The 22,728-nt window shown below is 38.5% G+C and overlaps 1 protein-coding gene across 7 annotated transcripts in view; it reads right to left on the bottom strand.

Moving 5' to 3' along the window:
• FGF14 (fibroblast growth factor 14) overlaps positions 1-22,728 on the bottom strand; it is a 378,304-nt gene that overhangs the window by 102,201 nt on the left and 253,375 nt on the right. For 2 of the 7 annotated variants that reach the window (XM_074535677.1, XM_005487263.4), the window contains exon 1: positions 21,815-22,635. The exons of the other annotated variants lie outside the window; for them this stretch is intronic. In XM_074535677.1, coding sequence (XP_074391778.1) covers positions 21,815-22,007 — 193 coding nt within the window. In that variant the 5' untranslated portion in view covers positions 22,008-22,635. Of the gene's footprint in view, positions 1-21,814; positions 22,636-22,728 lie in introns of those variants that run through there. 7 annotated transcript variants of the gene reach the window in all.

The raw sequence follows: 22,728 nt of genomic DNA on the forward strand, positions 1-22,728 counted from the left end.
TTTTGAGTTTGAGGTTAACTTGGGCCACACCTTCAAGGCTTTTTTGCCTTCTCCTCATCTCTGCTACCCAAGAAAACTTTGAATACACAGAAAGAAAACAAACTATTATGAAGTTACATGACCCCAGGATCTGGGCTTTAAGGAAATCAGCAGAATTTGACACTAATGATACAGGACAATCACAAAAAACTGACAAGCAGTCACTCAGCTCAAACCTCTTTGAGGGACTTCAGCACAAACAACTTTGCTTCTCTAGAACTTGTCTTTTTTCAAGAGTGATTCTAGCAAGAACAAAAAGGCATGGCTACAACTGGCAAATTCCATTTATTCTACCTAATGCTCCTGAAGGTAAAAAAAAAAAAACAAAAAATAAAACAAAAAAAACCCACCAAAATCAATCTGCTTATCCCACTTAGATTACCCTGTTTTGGAAACACTGTTTAGTACAGATATTTAGCTAATAATCACAAGTATACTTATAGCATCTATGAGAAAATGTGCAGAATCAGTTCAGATCAACTTGATTATTCACTAGTAAGGAGTAAATCTTCCAGCTCTGAATCTTTTGATATTGTAGTGGTGACACACTGAGCAGAGACTACCCAGCCACTCACTGCCACCTACAGAAAATGAAAGTATTCTATAACATATCACAAGATTAAAAATACCTGCTAGGTTTTGGAGGAGGTCAAAGTTGGTTCATGTTTTGATGATGCTCAAAAATACCTCAAAAACACTGATAGGTCTTTCAAACTCTAAATCTAAATTTTATTACAACAAAGACCAGAACATATTGCTTTTAAATATATAACCTGAAAATGAAATTAAAATAAGAGCTTTATAAGGAATCTCCTATCCTATCTAGTGAAATTTTGCAGTGATTTAGTGATCTGGCTTTTTTTACATCCTGCTTTGCCTCCAGTGCAGCTCTCTCATCATGGAGAGCTGGCTATGAATCTAGCACACATACTTTCTTAACGTGTTCAGATTGCAAGCCCTCCTTCCACTGTTTCTCACATCTTCTCTTTCACTCCCTACCTACTGTCCTCTCATTCCTTTATTGTTTCCCAGCTGTATTCTTCTTCAGGTATTGTTTTCCAGCTGTGCATGCACAATAATAGACTATTCAAGAGGAATAAGATAACCCTCTACCCTGCTGTCCAATCAAATCTTAACTTCAATAGCAAAATAGATTTGTAAGCTTATACAAATGAAATGAATTTGCCTTCAGTCACATATGTCCTTCTTTAAAAATGTAAAGAAATAGATTCTCTCCAGGCTGTGAACTTAACAGAAGATACAAACTCCACCTTGTAGCTACCAGGAAATGCAGTGCAGTCTGTAATTTCAGGTTGTATCACAGAAGTGTATCAGCACAAAGACCCAAACCCACCAGGAACTTCCTCAACCATCCAGCTATCAAGGGCATTTTGCAGAGTAGTGAGTCAGACTGAAGAACCATGGCAGATCCAAATGTGTATTCTCTGTCAAGATGTGTAGTACAAAACTGACAAAAAACCCCAAACCAAAATATAGTCTTCAAAGATCCTGAGCCACCACATCCATAACTGTGGCTTCTTTCTTCACTGTCTGCTTGGCTAAAAGAGTTAAAAGCATCATCATTCCTTGTCAAGTCTGGCATTATCTCTTAATTTCTTACAGATGTCCAATTATGTGTGAAGATACTAAATGAGGCAAATTCCAAACCTCCTTTTTTGGCATCTCTCAACAAAGTAACAGGTGATCTTCATCTAACTACATATGAACATCTCCCCTGATGTAGTGTTCTTTAACTCTTTCAAGATGGAGTAGTGAGAAACCCATAGCTTATTCTGAGGGACAGGCCACTGAATTAAGTACCCCTGAGAACGCTTACTTATGCACCCAAAACATCTATCATGTGCTCTTCAGACCTTTCACACTGAGGAGACACCAATGCTCTCTGCCCTTTGGACAAGTCTTTCCCTCCAAAACTCAACTCCAGCCCTGTCAGACTATTCTGGTTGGACTAGAATTATGGCCAGCTCCAGACAGCTGCTCATTCACTCCTAGGTTGTGTTAGGAAACCTACCTATACTACAAACATGCCACCATATGGGCACAGCTAAATTTAAACTAGCTTGTTTAGCAACCTCAACTATCAGCTGAGGATTTTTCTCACACCAGGACTTCCACTCCACCCTTCAATTTGAAGCTTGTCCTGAAAACTACTTTATAGAACATACAAGTTTAAATAGCATGTTTTAAACAGAAATCAAAAGCAATTTCATTCTCCAGATCCACGTGCTACTGTAACAATGCATTGTGAGAGCCAGTCAAGACTGAGGTGTCTTTCACTAGCACTCAGGAGAGCCAACAGGTATGCTTCTAGAGAAAAAAAATTTTCTCAGCAGCATTTTCTCAGCATTAATATTAAACCCTCTTTAAATCTCTTATGTTTCCGGCACATTTATTATACTGACACCTTAAATGCTATTAAAAGCTGAAAGATTACAGACATTGAAAAGTAGTAAATTTGTCCCTGGGATTTCCACAGCAACTTCTGCCTGTGTCTGGTGGTGCTGCAGTGACAGCTCTGCCAGCAGCCCAGAGCACGGAGCAGTTGCAACAAGGCCATGAATTTTACTCTGTGATAATGTCCTAAAGACAGCTCTCAACTCCATGTTTCAGATTTCTTTAGCTCCCCGGTGCTGGGCCTGAGCTGCCTGTCCTTCCTTCATTTTTTAACCCTCACAGGCCCTTACTCAGGCTGCCCAATGAGCAGTCCAAGGACTGATCCTCTGTACCATAGCAGAGGTGGTGTTGGTGCTTCACCTGTAATACAGCAGGTGAAATATCATAGGCCTTCATATCCTAACACATCTCCAGTGCAGATTTACACACACTTCAAGAGGAACATAGCATAGCTGAAACACCTAGCACTTCTACTTTTCATCAGGATATAAATTCAAGCTTCTCCAGCTCCTATGGGCAGTCAGGACGAACAAGCAAACAGGACATTACTAATTTAGAAAAAGATCTGAAATTAATCTACTTCCTTTTCAATGAATCTCAGTTTGTAGCAGAATTCTTGTTTGTTTTTCAGGGACCTTTGAAAAAGTTCTCTGTTTCTCAACTCAAATACAGAAGAAGTGTCCAAGATAACCCCTCAGATTTGACACACAAGCCCAACTCCTTTCTCTACACAAAGTGAGGATTAGCCTTCATTATGTCTTAAGTTCTTCACTAAAAATCTGTGGCAGCAGCCATATCAAGTGGGTTTCTAATTATTTCTAGCTGTATGCAAAGTGTAGATTTACCAGAGAAGGAAGAGGAAGAAAAGGGGAGAGAGAAAGTAAAAGCTCCCAGGACTCTGACTCATGCACTTGTCAGCTTTGTGCTGCCACAAAACCCACCTACCATATTTTTCTCTGCATATTTTTGCAGAAAAACACAACTGGCCACACCAAAACAAAACAAAAAAAAAATCACCATAAACTCAGACTTTAAGTCCTTTGTTTCCTTACAAATGAAATAATTTGTACAATATAAAAACATTAAAACTATAAAGTTCAACAGATTGACAACATGAAAAAAAGACCTGCTTCACAACTGAGGAAAACATTCAAAATTGAGAAATATCTATCTGAAAACAGAAGCTTTACTCCAGAATGTTCCCAGGTTCACATCTTTTCCCTACAAGGAGAAACATGGTTAAAATCTGTGAAGACTATTTCATTATTTTGAGTTCTACATTGCAAAGAAAAGTACTTTGAAACAAATACCAAATAATCTAGCTAAACCAGAGGCACATAAATCTTGTCCAGCTGAGTCAATGGGATTAATTCTGAGGCTTCTGGTTCCAGTCTAGTTCAGATGTATATAAAAGGACCTGAAATCTAAGGAACTTGTGATAGGTATATGCCCAATTTGGAAAGAGAGACACCAAGGAAGCAGAGTATTACTGCCAGATTCAGATTCTCGTAAGAGTAGGACCTATACCCTCTCACTGGGAAAGTGTAGTGTCTTGAGAGAGGACAAGTGACTTCCACAGAATTTGCCTGGCTGCCTCCTGACATCTCCAGATGTCCAGCTCTAATGCAAAGAAAACCAAAGCTAGTTTTTAATTTCTGCCTAAAACTGCATCAAAAGTTGCTTCTGTGTTTCTATTTAGCATTCTTTAATTTCAGAACATGGTTAGCCTTGAATATTTTGAAATATATATTTTAAAGGCCATAGAGTTGTTAATTTAAATTATTGTTCAAGTTCAAAGTCAAGCTTCTTCCATGATATTTAGGTTAAAAAACATGTATTTTCTACAAGATTTTTTATGTGCTCTATTAATTACAGCATTCTGTGGACTCTAGTGACTGTGTTACTTGGACTCCAGCAGCATGAAGACGGTCAGGATAGCACTGTGGGCAAAGCACAGAGGGCTCACTCAGGAGAGGAGCGAGGTCAGGCTCCACCTTGGAGGGGACTGGGCTGGTCCAGAGCAGAGGGACATGTTCCTGGAGGATGATAAACACTGGCCTCATAGGTAGAGTCACAGTAAAAAGACTCTCCTGGCAGCAGATTTCCAGGACATGCCTAAGCACAAGGAATTAGAATCACCCTCATTTTAAAGACAACAAAATAAAAGAACCAAGAGGATGAACAGTTTGTCCAATGGAGCAGTACAAATGTGGTTTTATGCTTCCTAGTCCAGTAGGTAGATGTCCCTGCCAGGCTACACAGAAGAACTTAATAGGCCTGGGAAAGACACAATTAATAACCGGGTAGCCAGAAAGCACTATTTACAAGCATGTCAGAGGCCCAGAGTTAAACATTTCTTGTATTTGTTTCTACAAAGCAGTATTAATCCCACAGTTGACGGAAATGGAAGGATTTTAAAAAAGAGGAATTTAAAGTGGGGGGAAGTGAAGGAGAAAAGGCTTGCCACTCTTAATAAAATAAAAAGATGTCAGTGCAAATAGACATAATTTATTAGAAACCTCCTATTTGAGTAACAAAATGTCATCTACTGATGAATGCAACTGGAAGGGGGGAAAAAATAAAAAGAAACTCTTGTCAACAGTCTCCAAACAATTTCAAATCAAACAATTTGCTTCTAAAATTTGTTTTGGCTAATTCATGTTAACTACTGGATATGTGTTGTTCAGAATACAGAATTTCTCAGGGGAACTGCCTCCTCTGAAAAGTTGCAAATTCTTTCAATGGCAGTTTTTGCAAACCATAAATAGCTCTAAGACTTTTCTAAAAGTCCTGAGACATTTCATAGAATCACAGAATGGCTTGGGTTAGAAAGGAATTTAAAGATCATGTAGTTCCAATCCCACTGCCATAGGCAGGGGACAACTTCTACAACACCAGGTCTTAAAAAACCCCATCCAATCTGGCCTTGAACAGTGCCAGGGATGGACCACCCACAATTTTTCTGGGCATCCTAAATTTAAAGCTGAGTAAATTAGAAATTTTTATGCAAATTATTTTACATGTTGTTGGGACAACAGCAAAAATCTAAAATTTTGAAGTTCTCAAAATCTCCTAAATAACCAAACTAAATCTAAAAGCTTCTGGTTTATATCACAGAACTGTCTATACTCCAGGCATGATAAAAGACAATAAATTTTAGTGACAAGAGCTACAATTAAGATAATCAGAATATTTTGGAGGATAGAAACGGAAGGAAGATGACCCCAGATAAATGGTAGGAAATTTTAGATTTCAAAATATGTTTATTGCACCCTAAAATACTCCTTGTTCTTAAGAAATCTGACTTCTCTGTGAAAGAAGAATCCTGTATTCTCCTCAGCTCTGCTGCCACTGCAGTGCAAGGGAAGGCTCCCAAAGGTTCAGGCTCCCAGCTCCACCAGGCAGCCTCCTGTCTGTCCAGGCACGGGAAACTGGGAGGCTGTCAAGAGGAATATAGCTTTGTTTTGGGATCTACAGTAATACTGTGGGTCTCAGCTCTCCTGAGACCTGCTTTGCAGCTTTTCAGGAAGTGGAAAAAAGTCTACTTCTAGAGCAGACTCCATGACTGGAGTCCTTAGGACTTCTACATCTGATGCAGTCCTCCTTGTCTCCCTTCACAGCAAGTGGGTCCATCTATTTCAGGGTGTCATGAATTACTTCCTAGAAATAAATATTTTTAATTAACTGCATGCCAGTCAAAATATGAACCTACAAGTTACCCAAGTTTTGGTATCTCTATAGCAAGAATTTGGTTCATTCAATTAGGTGAACCTAATCCCAAGGGTCTAGAGTAGATCCACGGCCATCTATTCACTGGTTGAAAAACATACTTTGTTTTTCCTGGAACTTCAGCAGAATCAGAATATCCTAGAAGAACATTCAAATTCAATATTAAATGACCACAACGAATAATCAATGATGTAACAGATGATTGCAAAGAGACTTGTCTGAGAAAGGTTATGAGTCATCTGAATCCAGCCAATATGGAAATCCTTTGAAATGTCATCCTTAAAGTGGAACTTTTTCAAAACTGAACTTTGCAGGAAATTATTTCTTAGCAGGAAGAACAGGAAAAGGTTCTAAACAACTGTTTCTCTCCAAATAAATTAAAATGACTACCTCAAAGTCAGGATTCCACACAAATAGGTGATAATGGTTAAACCTCCTCTGAACCACACACCTGAAGGGCAACAGCCCCTCTGCCTTTGTAACACTCACCCACAGCATTCCAGAAGTTGGATTACATCCCATCCTACTTGACACCTGTCTTATACAGCCCTTGAAGAAACAAGTTTGAGACCTTTCAACAGAAAAACACACACTGCATAAAGCAAACACACCTAGCATCCATTCACAGCACACAGGTAACAATTGTGAACATGTGCCACAGGTATTAAAATAATCAACTGGTGTCTAAAATCAGCATGTAGATCTGGGAAAATGCATAAAACCAACCTCAAGGGGGTTAAAGTTTATGTTTTTGTTTAACAGAAAAATGGTTCTAAGACATTGAAGCAATTCTTTTTTGCTTTATCTGCCTACAACTACCATTGCTCCAAATCATCAAACCATCTCTGAAAATGTCCTGGCATTTGTAATAAACATCAGTCACCTGTTATCTATGTCAATGTATTTTGAAAAAAGCTTTCCAGACAGAACTAAGCAGAAAATAATGTTCCCATTGTAAAATACTCTTTTAGGATAAAGCCCATAATAAAGGTTTCTAAAAAAAAGGGAAAAACATTTCCAGGGTTACTCACATTAGCTTGGTAACCAATGCAGGTTAGGATTAAAGGCTTTTTATCTAAATCAAAGTGAATAAGAACTCAAGACTTGAAATGTCCACATGACAGAAAAGTGGACATTAAGCTGCAGATCTGCTTTTTTATGCCCAGGGGTCTAAAAAAAATTCTCCAGCCTTCAGACAGTTTTCTAGCCGAAATTTTAACAAAGTTCTCCTGTTTTGATGGAAGCTTGGCATTTGGCCTAACCTGACAGACCAGTAAAATAGTTTCAGGCAAAACCAAAATATCAGCCCAAAAAACCTCTACCAGAGGGTCAGAAAAAAAAATGTGCGTCATTTGCCTGGGAAGAAGGATCATGTGTGACAATTTCACTTTACTTGCTCACCATAAAATATCTAGTTAATTATTTTCTCCTCTCCTTGATGATGATATAGAGCCCTAAAGAACTGCTCCAATTTTGTGGTTTTTGAGGTTTTTGTTTTGTTTTTTTCTTGTTTTTTTTTTAAAGCAAGTATAGTTACAAGTACAAAAAACAAAGCCAAATGCAAAGCTAACATAGTGCAACAGAAGGTCACTTGAAGAAGTCACAAAATAAATTACCCAGATCTCATATTCATTAGGGCAGAGTTTCATTACTGCTACAACAGCAGCAGACAATCTCAAAATTAGCACAAACGTGTGCACATTCTACCCCCTCTAGCACAGGTGACTTTCCACTGTCATCACTTCTTTGTCACTATGTGAAAACACAAACCCTTACAAAGCTTATGTTTGGCTGCCAAAAATAAAGCCTAGTTAAATGAAGCTAATGTCTTATCTCAGATTGCTAAACCAAGGACCACACACATTTCTGCTTCCCTAGAATGATGTCTGGAACTTTCTAACCTACACAGCTCCCGATATTAAACTTCACATGTTGCTGTACTTCCATAGCTGAAGTTTGCCAGGTTTGCTTACATTTGATACTGCAGCTCCCCTAAGAATGCAAGCTAGAAGACCAATGCCATGTATTGAAACCTATTTGGATGTCAAACATGACTCATTTGAATAAGCACTCAGTAAAATTTCCATCTACAAAATAATTTTAGTTATATTTTAAACCAATTCTGATTCTTTATGAGGCAAATAATAGCTTGATGCTTGTTTTGGCTCGGGGATGGGGGGAGGGGGAAGGTTTGGTTTTTCTCAAAGCTTCCATTCAATTAAAACCTTTAAATGAAACAGCATTTATTTCTAATAGGCCACTGCAGTTTAATGAATCCACAGGTCTATTTCCTTATATTCAAAGTGGACATGAACACGAAGGAAGATATATTTTTGATTCATATGTGTACTACTTCCAGGATGGATTTATTGTCTGGTCTCACAGTCTTGTTTGCTAGTTGAAGTGATGAACTCAGAATGAGGAGCAAATTCTGTAGATTTATATAACTTCTGCAATTTACAGAAATTAGTGAAACGGATTCAAAATCTTTGATTTTGTTTACCAAAACCTCTACAAAAGTTGATTGTGGTCATTAGCAGATTCCATAATTGCTGTCCCAGAACAAACTGGTTATATTTTATTTTCCCTTTACAGAATTGAAATGAATTCCAAATATCTGCCTATTATACTAATAGAAAGGATTAAGAAAAAATAAGTTCAGTGAAATCTACTGGGGATACAGGGACAGACCTGAAGTCCAGCCACACTTGAAGCTTGACTTCAATCCCAGTGCACTGACTGAAATGACATTAATTGCTGTCAGGTAGTTGGTTGTCACAAAACAACTGTTACTCCCCTTAGTCACGTTTAAATGCATGAAACTGAAGAATCAGGGCAGATAGGAGGCATTACAGAACCAATGAAATAAAATTTAAAGTCTGAATAATTCATATAACTTCTTTTTGAACAAATCTGGTATACCTGGCATATTTTTTTTAGATGGGACAAGATATGAATGGCAGATTTGCCAGAGTTTTTCCCCATACCATCCCCCTCCTTGGGTAATCAGGTGTTTTACCAATATGGTAACTCAGAATTTTTCTGTCAAAACAGGCTTTGACTGGAAATGCTGTTCTGACAAAACAGAAAACACAGCATGTTTTGCAGTGAAAAGCCTAAACGTCAGTTTGCTTTCCCAGATGACAGAACAGTCATTTTCTGAACAGCTTTGTTTAATAAGTTGTTGGTATTGCTACCACTCTGATTTTCCAGCTGAAGCTTTTCAGGAGCCAGAGCAGTTTCCAATGCACTACATCCTTCTGTTTGGAGCCTCTGAGGGAGAAGACCACAAAAGACTACTACTCTTTTTTTGGGTTTTGTATAGTCTCAAGGTGTGGACTTAAGGCATTACACCTTGCAGTGGTCTAAGCTTTGTCACAGCATAGGTAACAATAACTGTGGCCTTGCCTACATCAGAGTGTCATATTCTTCTGTTCAAGAGTCCAAGTGCTCATGGAAACAATATTACCACCTTAACTACTTGCCTCAGCAGTCATGTAAATACCCAGAGCATTCATATCCAGCAACCTTAATATTTAATAGCATAACTCATCTGCATGTGTGATGCATCTGCAGACCCACCCTATTGCTAGGATAGTCAAAAGAACTTATTCTCTTTTCTGCTTTTTTACTAATTTAATTTGAGGGCACATAGTTACCCAAGTGGCATATAAGCTCTAGGGTATTTGTTTCACTTCTCCCCTTGGAACAAGGTGTGAGATCCGGTGCTGATTGATTTTACTTTAATGACTAAGCCACAACTTCATGGCAAACATTATTTCAGCGTTATCTTTGCAATGAAGGAAGGCGGCAACACAGTCCCTGGGATTCCGAATGGCAGGACTGTGCAACTGTGTGTTGGGATGGTTGGAAAACAATCCTGCTCGCTTTCAAAAGCATCTCTGATGAAGTTTAGAGGCAAAGGTGTAGCAAAGGGCTTTCAGAGCTATAGAAATTCATATTTCTTCTTCTTCTGCAGGAATGCAAATAGGAAAATTTCTATCTTGCTCTAAACACAGTCTGAATTACCCCAATTAAGAAAACCTATTCAATTTTTTTATCTTCCTCCAAACAGAAACTTAGATGCAAGCCTACATCAACTAGTAGATAGAAACTAGTGCCATTCAGAATCAGCTCACTGATGACCTGCCTCACAGTAGTTTATAAAACACTGATCTAATACCTCCCTACAAAGAGAGAAGAATAAACATAACTACCCATACAATCAAAATGTGGAAAGCCCAACTGCATCCAGTGTACAAAAAGGCCAAGGTCCAATTCATCATGAAAATATTCTCTCAAAGCTCAACAAAGGATACAAAAAATAATAATACTGGTATTTCAACAGTCATGCCAAAGATACTTTTGTGTTTCCATGGCAGTAGTCAGTAGACTCCAAAACTGCGTAATTTTCATTCTACTTAAAAAAAAGTTAAAAAAAAGAAAAAAGCCTTCTCAGAGATAAAAATTCAACCCAATAACCAAATGGAGACACTCAGGACTCACAGAGCTGTCAACATACTAAAGCCACTGTGCAAGACATTGCTGATATTATGGCAGAAGTGAAGAAACATTTTTTCACATCCTACACAACTATGACATATCCCTAAAAAAGAACTCAGTATGCCACAATCTATTGGACTCAGGATGTGAGTTGTGCCATTAGTCCACTGGTGTCACATCTGAACAGCCCCAGAAAATCAACAGTAAACATCTAAATTGTCCCTAAGTAATAAAACACATCTAACAGGAAACCAGTTGGAACAAACACCATTATGCAAGTAAATATTGCACAATCAAAACCTAAATAGAGTAAGTAGAATAAAAATAAGTAGCAAGTAGTTGAAGACTATTTCTACATCAGATCATGTTTGTTGTAGTTTGGGTCATCCCTAATACAGTTGATTGCAACAAAATTACTTCAAAGTAAGCAAAGCCTTTTTGCTGCTTCAGGCTACAAATGTTGCTGGTATCCCCAGGAACTAAAGGAACTAAAGTTCTGAAGTTATCCTAAAACTTATATTCTAAGTTCATTCAATTCAAAGAGAGTGCTTCAAACAACTCCTGCTATGTCCTGGATGGATGCTAATAGAAATATTAAAAAACCCTAAATAGATAGAAATAATAGAAAACCCTAAAAAATATCTTGTCTTTACAAGTCTGTTTAATCTAGGACTACTAAGATCTCTAGCCACATTGCTCAAGTACATTTAGCTTTCCCTTTCCTTAATGTGATTGAAACTTCTGAAAATTTAGCCAAAATTTTCAGTGAATGTTTTTGTAAAAAAATCAGCAACATTTTGCCACTAGTTAATTCCCCACAACTACTTTTCTTCAAGCCATGTACTACTTACACCTAAACACTCAGCAAAGAGTAGAAAACAGGCTGATCTTCCTCGCATCCCTCCCTATATTTGAAGCAAAAGCAAACTGTGAAAACCAAAATAACAATACTGTGTGAAGTTGGTAACGAGCTGACAAAATTATAGCTAAGAACCTCTAAGCATAAACAACTTTTAAGATGAGATTCACTATGGTCTCCACAGTTCAGCCACTGAGGCTGCTTAAAACATTTTAATCTGCTTTTATTTAAGTTCTGGAAGTGGAGAGTTTTAGTTACTCAGATCCTGAATTGTTGACTGTTTATCCCTGACAAATTTTGAACACAACCTGCTCGCTAGTATCCATCGACCCAAAAACATACACCAGTAATTCAACAGAACTGTTTGCTTACTGTGCCAGTCAATTTCAACCATTATGTTTGCACCATAAACCACTGGTAAAGAGGATGATGATTGATTGATTGAATTATACTGACTATGATAAATGGCCCTGAGATGGTTATTGGCTTGATCCAATCATTTTGTCATCACAACAATGAGATAGAAATTACTATTCATACTTTGGTTTAATTGCAACAAGATTATTCAGGCTAAACCTGCATTGATTTCTGTAACTTTCAACTTTATGAACACCTGATGAGTCTATTTCTCTCTTGTTAGAGAAAAACAATTTCAAAACAAAAAAACTCTGAGAGTGCTGATAAACCTTTCTAAAATAGAGAACTAGAGAGTATGGCTAATGGGAATGCTTTAGTTTTCCTTCCTTTCTGTGGTTTGGATTCAATTATCTTATCTCTACTGTGATATTCACTGTTTCCAAAGAAAGATGGCTGCTTATTAGTAGCTTTCAGGGTTACCAAAGTGTTAAAATGCATGTAAATTTGAGCCATCAACTAATTTTGATTTATTTACATGCTTTTTTTTTTGCTCATTTTACACAGAACTTGAAATGGATTATTTGTTATACAGAGCAGCACATATTAATTTTGCGAAGCTTCCCCAAATCATGTGCATTACATCAAAAGATCTGGTTTTAGGGTAGTACCATCACAAACTTACAGTTGTTTAGTACATAGAAGCAACTTAGACAACAGAATTTAATGAATTAATTTACATATACCAAAGTGCTTAAATTCTATAGTTCTCAGTTGTACATAAATTGCAAATTTGGGGATATCTGAATTGAGAACTGAAATTAAAAAACTTTTATTTCTTTTTCCATAAACAGTTCCTCAAAAAGTCACTACTGAAGCTCTGTGGAAGCAGGTTTGTCATTTGTTTAGGAAAAGTCCATGGATACATAAACTAGAACGCCAGATAGTTCTACTTCATCAGAAACACTATGAAGTTGGATTTATCAATCTAATGCCTTGAAGAATTCAGCCATACACTAATCTCTGCACAAAAAAGAAAACAAACAAAAAACCGAAAACAAATAAAAAACCCCAACAAATCTCTTCTCAGAATTCAGACTGTTATTTTAAGCAAGACCAAACTACATTAATTAGGAAGTTAAGACTATGGTCTTGATTTTTTATTTTGTGTTAAAGATGTGTAAGTAATATGAGCACCAGTCTCTGCTTGGAGTTTGTGATAAACACAAAAGTTTATTATCCAAAGGAAGAGTAAAAGAAAGTAAATACAAAGTAAGATCCAAAGAAAGAATAAGTGTTCAGATGAAAAAACTACTTGCTTGGTTGTAAGAACTGATGATGACGATGATGTATATTGCTCACTATCAAACATTTTCTAATGAGTACCTTAGGAGGAACACAAAAATTTTCAAATCCTTAAAACATACACAAGCTAAGTTCAATAATACTTGCTAGAAGCAAAAACAGTTGGTTTTTCTTCAGATTATCTATATCAGCAGAGATCAGTCTCTCAAATTTTCAGCTCCAGGAATAGTTTTCTACTCAAAAATTCTAAAGTATCTTGTGCTATTTTAGAATTATTCCTACTTCTTGGTACAGTCATGATCCCAGATAATTTATAAGATGATGAAAAAGAATTACTAGCAGGAGGAATTAAACATTAATTTATTGTGCGTCCTTACACAACCATACTTAGGTCTTCATCTTGTAATCAGGCCTTTACTTGCCTGATGGCAAGCGTGGCTAGTCCTCAGGACTGATGCCAGAAGTGAACTTCCATGTACAAGCCTGGCCAGACCTCCAGCAAGGCAAAACTTGCTCTGGACACAAGGGGAAACTTGCTAAATTTTGCTGCTGCAAAGCCCTTCCTACCATGCAAGTTTCTTTCTAATGCCATAGGAAGAGATTCAATAGTTCATTTTGTTGGCTTTAATAATACGGTTTAAAAGGCTGTTTGGAACAAAATATTACACATTTCATGTGTATCGCTTTGATTACATAGAAGGAACTGTTCTCATTACACAGCGAGAAAAGTGAAAGAAGAAAATAGAGCGCTGAAGTTTAAGAGTTCATTTATTTAGTAGTTGCTGGTATACAGATTACAGTGGCATATTTTTCAACTCATCAGAATTTCATATGAAGAGACACAAATCACTAATTAAGGTAGAGGAATCCAAGTCTCAGTTATACATAAACTACATAGTTGAAAATGAGAGGAGCATCTGCTCAAGCTGGAATGTTCACAATGCATAAAGCAGTGAGTGTGTGAACAACTAAACACACTGTAAATGTTGAAAGATTTTGGAACAGTTACTATAATCCATGAACTACAGAGGTACAAGGAGGAGTGGCTGGAAAAATTTCTTACTTTACCACATTTTCGAACATAGTTATTTGTTATAAGATTGTTCCTCAAAACAAAACAAAGAAGAAATAATCAAGATTAAAACAAAACCAAATGTAAACCCTTATTTACTTTATATTCTAGGAAGAAGGCTGCTCTTTATGAGTTACCAATAAGCTTCACACACCATTTTAATCACAAAAGTCTGCTGTTGTATGAAAAACTCTGTTGCAAATTTGGAAAGAAATCATAAGAACTTTCACTTGGTTCATTGTAGAAACTCTCTTTTTCGAAAAAAGCATTTTCATGATGTAAGAATTACATATATGCAATGCTTTTACATAAGCAGGTATATACAAGCCATAAATTTATTACTGACATAAATAGTTACCTTTCACAGAAAATCCTCTTCCACACTACAGAAAATGCTAAAATAAAAGCATAGTAAATTTACTAAAAAGAAATTCCCAACCATTGCTCTAGTTTCAAATGGTAAGTAAGGAAGTCTCCCTCTCTCTTTCTCTCTCTCAGGGAGTGCAAATACTCATCAAAATCAAACAAGAAGCACCTATAACACATTATTGCATTAAGGGAGACCCTGGTTCCAGCTCCTACCTCTAGGCTCATAGTTCCTCAAGAATCTTTACTGCAAATAAACCTGCTGACCTTTTCTTAAGCCTGACATATCTGCTGTGTGCTGAGTGACTTTGAAATTCAGTAATAAAAATGCCTTGAGGCTTCAAAAGTACCTTTTCATTAGGACATGAAATTCCACTCATATTCACCTGTAAAAAGAACCATTAAAACGCAGATTAATTTAAAACTAATTTCCTTCCTTCCTTCCTTCCTTCCTTCCTTCCTTCCTTCCTTCCTTCCTTCCTTCCTTCCTTCCTTCCTTCCTTCCTTCCTTCCTTCCCTCCCTCCCTCCCTCCCTCCCTCCCTCCTTCCTTTTGCAAAAAAACCACTTTAAACAATCTAACAACCAAAACGACATGCTTTATAGGGACAGGCTTCACAATGCTAAAGGAGGAGAAGCTACGTTTAGTAACTTGGATACATCTTGGAATTTGCAAAATAAAGTAGAAAAGGCAGGCTTTGCAATGGAAATCATAGTAAATGATGGTATTTTTATATTTTTAAAATGAACTTCTCCAGAGAGAACAGTTTGTGTGCTTGTGTTTCATAAAGCTCAATTTTTCTTACATGAAGCAAAACACTTGATTAATTATTTTTTAAAAATGTTGAGTTTAATAATTTCTTTTTGTGGATTACTGCCAATAAGTTGTCCAGTCTTGGTTCAATTTACAGTAGTTTTATAGCACAGTAACTCCAATGCCTTTCAAAAGTTCTACACCTGGGTAAGGGATTAGAATCAAGATCACAGATGTAATTAAATTGTTTAATTTAGTTACATCCTAGGGATTATACGTTATATCTCAGGAAAAGGATATTCTTCACATTCCTATTTCAGTCACCTGTCTCTAGCTTCATTTATGAGAGTCTGACTGAACATCCAATATCATGCTTATTAGCTTGTACTCACCACTTTACAAAATGGCAACCATAACAACTGGGAATTCTGTAAACCTTGTAGAAACAAGGTTGCTGTAACTTTTTTTCAACACAGTCTATCTATCTAAATTTCATATGAAGCTTTTGCCATTTAATCTTTCCAATCTTATGCTAGCTTTCCTTTGAATTACAAAAATTCTCCATTTTTTTGGTTATGTATTTATCTATGGAAATATAAATTTAGGTAAATATAGGTAACTCTTGCTGAAAACAGCTATAGTTTATAACACAGAATCGGAACTTGGTAGTCCTGGACTCTACTCCTGCTCATATCTAACTTAATGGAAATATATATTCCTCCTGGCATCAAAAGCAGCTGGGCTCTTCCTTGGCACCAGGAAGGCGTATGTTCCTTCATGTTCAGTCCCACAGGAAAATAAATTGGAATATCTACACTGGACCTCAGCAAGTTATCTTATTTATACAATTGAAATGAAAAACTAAACTCCTAAAATCCAGAAATGTTACTGCTACAATATAATGAAAGCATGTTGCTGATTTTTGACCATAATAAAAGAAATTTTAAGCTCTACTAATTTTCTCATCCTTTTCTACCATGAAATAGGAATCTTTTTTCTACTTTCACACTTTTCAGTATATTTCAGAGCATAAGATCTGAGATAATAATAATAATAATAATAATAATAAAAATAATAATTTTGAAAACAAAAGTGTGCCTGCTTCAAAGGGTTTCAGTAAAAACTGATGTCACAGTAAGAATACATGCCAGGAGTACATCTTCCTATCTATCACTAACTCCAGTACTTGTATAAGGCAGAAAGGACATATGACCAAGTAAGACTGTCTGTGAGTAGACTCTGTCTACTCACTATGAAAAATGGGGATCCACAGTTGTGTATCTTCAAAACTATGCTTATAGCCTAAAGCAAGCGACTTCAACAGAAAAATGTTCTGTAATAAACTTTTTGAGTGTTATCTCTATATTGAAATTAATTACTTCTGTCTGTAAGCTGCTGACTTGAAAATTCAAATAAAATTTTAAGTTCCAGATTTTGTTTGATTGAAATCAGAGCCTGAAACAATAAAAAATTACATCTGTTAATAGATTATATATTGTTTAAAGTTAGGATTCTGTCATTAAATACAGTGTAGAAACCTGACTTCACCTCTAACATTTCTATTGGTACATCACCATGAATCAGAAACTACCTGTACTGTAATTTCCCTTATTATCCATAATAATCAGATAATTTAGTTCTGCAATCCATTTAATAGATACAATAAGGCATATACTTTACAGGACTATATGTGGACTGAAACTGTCTGAACTTTAGAGATCCAGAAGATCACTCAAGCTTGAAGAGTTCATTTTTTAATGAAGAGTTAAATTGCCAATTACTAAGTGAAGACATTCAAAAGTAATATTAGTATATGAAAGATATTCTGAAATGACACTGCTACAGCACTATCTGTACATTAAATGCTCACTATTCTATCACCCCTATTTGAGATATTTCTAAAAATCAATAGTCCCTAAAATTATGTTACCATTTTCAAGCTTTTTTTTTCCCATTTGCTCTCAAAGCCAACTCATTCATCACATTTAGACCTACCAGTACCAGCTTAGAATAAAGATTTCATCCTGGGCATTACTGTATTTTTTTAAAAGCTTCTGATAGCAAGCAAGGGTTGATGTGAAATACTGAATGCATGGGAAAGAAAGCTTGAGACTGAGTCTAGAAAGTCATGTTTTCAAAAATATTTTTAAAGTATGCTTAGAATATATTACATGAAATGTAGCATATTTACACAGTTTCAGTTTGTGATTATCATGCAGTCCTTTGAACAGGTTAATGAAGGAAAAAAGGAATGATTTCTTAAATAGACTGTTAAGACTGTGTTTATACTTCCAAAAGTGTTGTGGGTTAATCAATTTCATTTGACGAAAAGTAATGAAAAACAAGCAACATCGGTTCAATACCCTGAGAAACAGACAGCCTTGCACCTAGACAATGCAAGACCTGTGGGCTTTAGTGAACTGCCAAGAAGAATTAATTCTGAGGACAATCTCACAGGAAAGCACAGACACCTGTCTTGGTCTGCTGAAACTTTGAGCAAGGCAGATCATGCAGTGCTGGAGCTTACTGCTGGGAGCTGATGTGGTTTCTGAAGCTTTGGGAAACAAGTCTTCACAAGCACAGATCTCCATTTCAGTTCCACTTTGTTCCACAAGTAGGAGAAGTAGAAACTACTTTGGGCACTATGTATATTGGGAATTATCTTATATCTGAGATTATGGGCCACTCCCACATCTGCCAAAAATCATTAGCTGATCTACTGACGAGTTTTCCAAAAATGCTTTCTTTGGAGATTTAAATTACTTTTGTAGATGCAGTAAAATCTAATCAGTGCATTTTCTGAACACATTCCCTAGGTCTCTCTTTCTTATAAATATTAATGCACAAAATCAGGGGCCAAGCCATCCCAAGATTCATACACTCTATGCATAAATTTAGAAGTTCTTAATGTGGTATTAGCACACAGAAAGAGTAAACATCACACTTGGTTTTTAATACATTTAAATGTTGAGTATTTTTCAGTCGAATACTCCCAAGGGACCTAATTAACCAAATGAAGATTTTTCAGATTAGCAAAGCGGTTAGATATATAGATGAAAATACAGGCTAAGAAGTTTGAATTTGCACCAATGACAAGCATATGTTTTAATCTCTGTGCTTTGCAGATGCATGAGGTGAAGTGACATTTATTTTCTTCTTTTCATTGGGTAGCCCCAGGTTAGATAAGGTTATTTCACATGAAAACAAAATATCTGTCAATCCTCCCACTTGTGATTATATTAACATAAATTAAACATTAAACTATTATAACTAAACAACCTGCAATGCAAGAGAGGATGATTCAAAATTGATTGATGTCTGGCATCAGATAGGCAAGATCTTGGCTTCATGGTTATTTGGGAATTAATGACAGTGATTTGTTTATCAGATGACAGGTAGAACAAAATAAAAATTAAATAATTTTGAAATATCATAATACTAAACAACATAAATCAAAGAGGTCCAGTAAATGAAAATGGTTTCATCCACTCAGTAGTTTAGCAGACAAGTCTTTCACAGAAATCACTTTGGCAGTTTAATTAATTTATCAAAGTCTTGCAAAGGCTGTTTGAAACTACTCTGGCATCTATCATTGGAACAAATATTTAAGTAAATACAAATTACTCTTTATTCTGTGTGAGCTCCTGGATGTATCTTTAATGCTGCCATTTCTAAATGTTAGTCTCCCAAAGCATACTTCTGTTGATATTTTAGTATGCCCCTAAAGGAAGGACTATGAAGAGAGATTTTGTTACAATGACAGAAAAAAAAAAAATCATCAGGGTATACACCAGATCGAAGCATTTTATGCATTCATAATAACTTCATTTTTTTCTAAAATAAATCCCACTGAACAGCAACAGTACTAACAGGCATTTTTAAAGAAGACTTTAAAAATCAAGAATACTTTTTAAAGTTTGCTGACATGTTTGCATGTGTGCATATATTGTGTATATCTATTTATCTAATTCACATTCGTACATATATGTACAAGGTTAAATGTATATTTTTAATTTAAAAAGCAGCATCACCAGTTTTTGCTGCCTGACTGTTTCAAAGATGGAAAGACAGTTCCTTTTCATATGTAAGTACAAAGCAAAACACTTTTTTATTCCAAGAAAAACAGTCTTGCTTTTACTGCTCTACATAAAAAAAAAAAAATCTACATGTAATTCTACACTTGCATTGAATTGTATGAGAATGCTACAGATGGTATGTCACATCTCGATTAGCTCATTTTTCACAATGCTCTTGTGACACTCTGTATCATTTACACAAGGTTTATTTGTCAAAATCCCATAGCACCTTTTTGACAACAGATGTTTTGAAATTCATCCTATTTTGCTTGGCAAAGACTTATTTTAATGGATTTGACAGTATGATTTCAGTGACAAATTCACTGGCCATTTAACTCAGTTTAGAAAACCTAAAACCAGACTCTGATAAATGTTCATTTTGTAACTCTTATAATGTATTTTAAAGGAATTGCCCTTATAAAGTAGGGTTTGTTTGGGTTTTTTCACAAATGATTATTCACTCAAATCTATCCTGCATAAGATGTTTAAGTAAAGACTTTGGCTTGATTGCTTCTTCAGTTTGTCTCTTAAATAGAATGCAACTTTGAATCCACAGGTATTCCATGTATCACTTTGTGCATCAGGAACAGAGATAGTAAAAGCTATGATAGTATTTTTTTCAGCAGGAATTCTTACAAATGGGCAGTAATTCTGAGACCTTAATGTAAACCAATGGATAAATATCCCCATGTCTCATGATGAAGGAAGATAAACTCAGGGGTCTGATACTGCAGATTTTACTGGTGAACAGCCCTTGTTCTGACTGTTCTTGCTGAAATGTTCTGTGTCAGTGGTACAGGTTAACAGCGGAGTTATGTTCTAATTCAGGTCTCTTTTTCAGGAATGTGACAAAGTGCCTTATGAAAAATGAATGAATGAAAAAGGATGAATTCAAAAGTCTCTTTAAAGCCCCTTCTCACCTAAAAAAATGTTTGGCATCTCAGCACTGCAAGGCAGTCCTCTCTTCCTCAAATAGCAATACTGTCAAATACAGATTTTCCCCAAAAAAGACGGCACAGGTGGTCAAACACAATTGCTGTTAGCAATCCCTAAATTTGTTTTCCTGAAGAGTATTACTTATAAAAATTCACCATCATAAACCAGATACTCTAGTCTTTCAAAGCACATATAGATCACTCTGAAAAAAGCCACCATAGATTTTGCCACTGACATTTTCCTGCTCAGGTTCACTGTACCCCTGCACTATTTAAAAATGGCAAGATTTGGCTTGCATTAGGAGTTACAACAAATAATTTTACTGCAAGAAAGCCATGTAAAAATAAAATTGTGTGGACTTTGTTGACTTATGTTTTTTCAAATGTGAGCCATGGAAAAGAAGGAGGAGGCATCAATCAGGAGAGTTCCCTGATTATGCTTAAAATACTCTTCCGACCCAACCTAAAGAGGAGCTGTAGTATACATACCAAACCACAACACATGGTGGCATTCTCTATAATGTAGCAGAGGGTGGTTTGTACTTTATCACTGACTGGTAGGTATTCGCCATGTTTCAAGAGATACTTAACATTTTCACTCTTCAAAATATAATAACTTTGTTTTAAAACTACTTTTTTCCTGAGGACAATAGAGTAAGTCATTACCATTTCTGAATGCTGCTTAATACTACAAAATTTTTTAAAAATTAGAGAAGTCACTGCAACACCACTTTAGTCCTTTTATTTCTAGGGTTCCAATACAAAGTACTGGATAGAATGCAATCAGCAAGGTACCAGTTTTCTCCATTGACTCCTGGTCATCTACCCTGAAGAAGAGCTGCCTGCAAAACCTGCTGGTCTGTATGGCAAGGCCCTGGCTGGGAACGGGCAACAGGCACCTGGGTACCCACAGGGATGCCGAGAAGCTCTCCCACAGCTGCCGGCCGTGCCTCACCTCTCACTGTGCTGACTGGGAAGTCACCGAGCAGCGAGGAGGGACCCCTTCACTACAGCCAGGCTGTACCTGCACTTTGGTGGCTCAGGGAAGGGGCTGCCGACCGACGGCCCCCGGACACCGGACACCCAGAGCGCCGTGCGCTCTTTGTCCTTCAGAGAGACACACAGGCGAGACGGGGAGGTGCGGGGCGGCGGGCAGGGCTCCCCGAGGGGCTTGCTGCGCCTGTCGTGACCCACACCGGAGCCCCAGCGCCGACAGCGGGGCAGCCAGGCTGGCCCGGGGGTCCCGACGGAAGGCTGCAGCCCGTGGAGCCCTGGCCCGCTGCCGGGGAGCCGGGAGCCGCGGGCGGGCAGGACCGGGCGGCGCCCGGCCCGGGAAGTTTCTCGCCACAGGTTGTCCCCTCCCGCCCGCCCCCCGGGAGCCGCGGGCGGGCCCGGCCACAGGGACGCACCTTGGCGCCGCAACCGCCGCTTCTTGAGCCCGAAGATGCGGACCTTGGAGAAGATGTCCACCAGGTTGCCATTGCAGAGCCCGCGGTTCTTGTTGGGGCTGTTCCGCCTCCTGCTGGCCGAGGGCCGGTCCCAGTGCTGCTCCCTCGCCTGCCGCTTCTGGCGGATCAAGCCGCTGGCGATGGCCGCTGCCATGGCTGCTCGCCGGCTCGCCCACGCCGGGCAGGGAGGAGGGAGGCGGCGAGGTGCTCAGCCCCGGCGGGATCCCATCCCCGGGGGCGAGGGCGAGCGGGAGCCTCCTCCGGCCCGGGGCGCGGCTGCGGAGGGGCGCCCGCACCGTGCGGCCGACGGGAGCTGCCGCTGCCAAGGGTCACCGCATGGGTGCCCGCCGTCCCCCCCGCCGTGTCCCGGCGCAGGGGCTCCTGCTCGGGCGGGCGTCTGCCGGCGGGCTGGCGGGGCGAGCGGGACTCGGGGCAGAGCCGCGCCCGGAAGGCTCCGGTCGGGTCGGGTCGATCGGGTCGGGTCGGGTCCGCCCGGCAGCGTCGCCTCCCGGGGCTGCCCCTCAGCCCCGAGCCGCCGCCGCCCGCTCGCCCGGCGCTGCCATCGCCACGGCCGGGGCGGCTACCGCCGCCTCTTCCCGGCTCCCGCCTGATGATTGCCAAGTGCTTCAGAAATCAGCATCTGGAGAGAGCAATCTTCTTCTCCGGGGAGAGCTGTAATCACGGCTCCTCGGTCCCACCCCGCTCCAGCCTCCCCTACACACGCACGCACACACACACACACAGACAGGCGCACACACACACACATACACACACACACAGGCACGCACCGCTGGAGCTTTTTTTTGTCCTCCCCAAGGCGAGGGGCGGCGAGGGTGCAAGCAGTGGAGGAGGGGGAATGGGGAAAGACAGAAGAA

Source organism: Zonotrichia albicollis, chromosome 2, assembly GCF_047830755.1.
Source record: "Zonotrichia albicollis isolate bZonAlb1 chromosome 2, bZonAlb1.hap1, whole genome shotgun sequence".
NCBI lineage: Eukaryota > Metazoa > Chordata > Aves > Passeriformes > Passerellidae > Zonotrichia > Zonotrichia albicollis.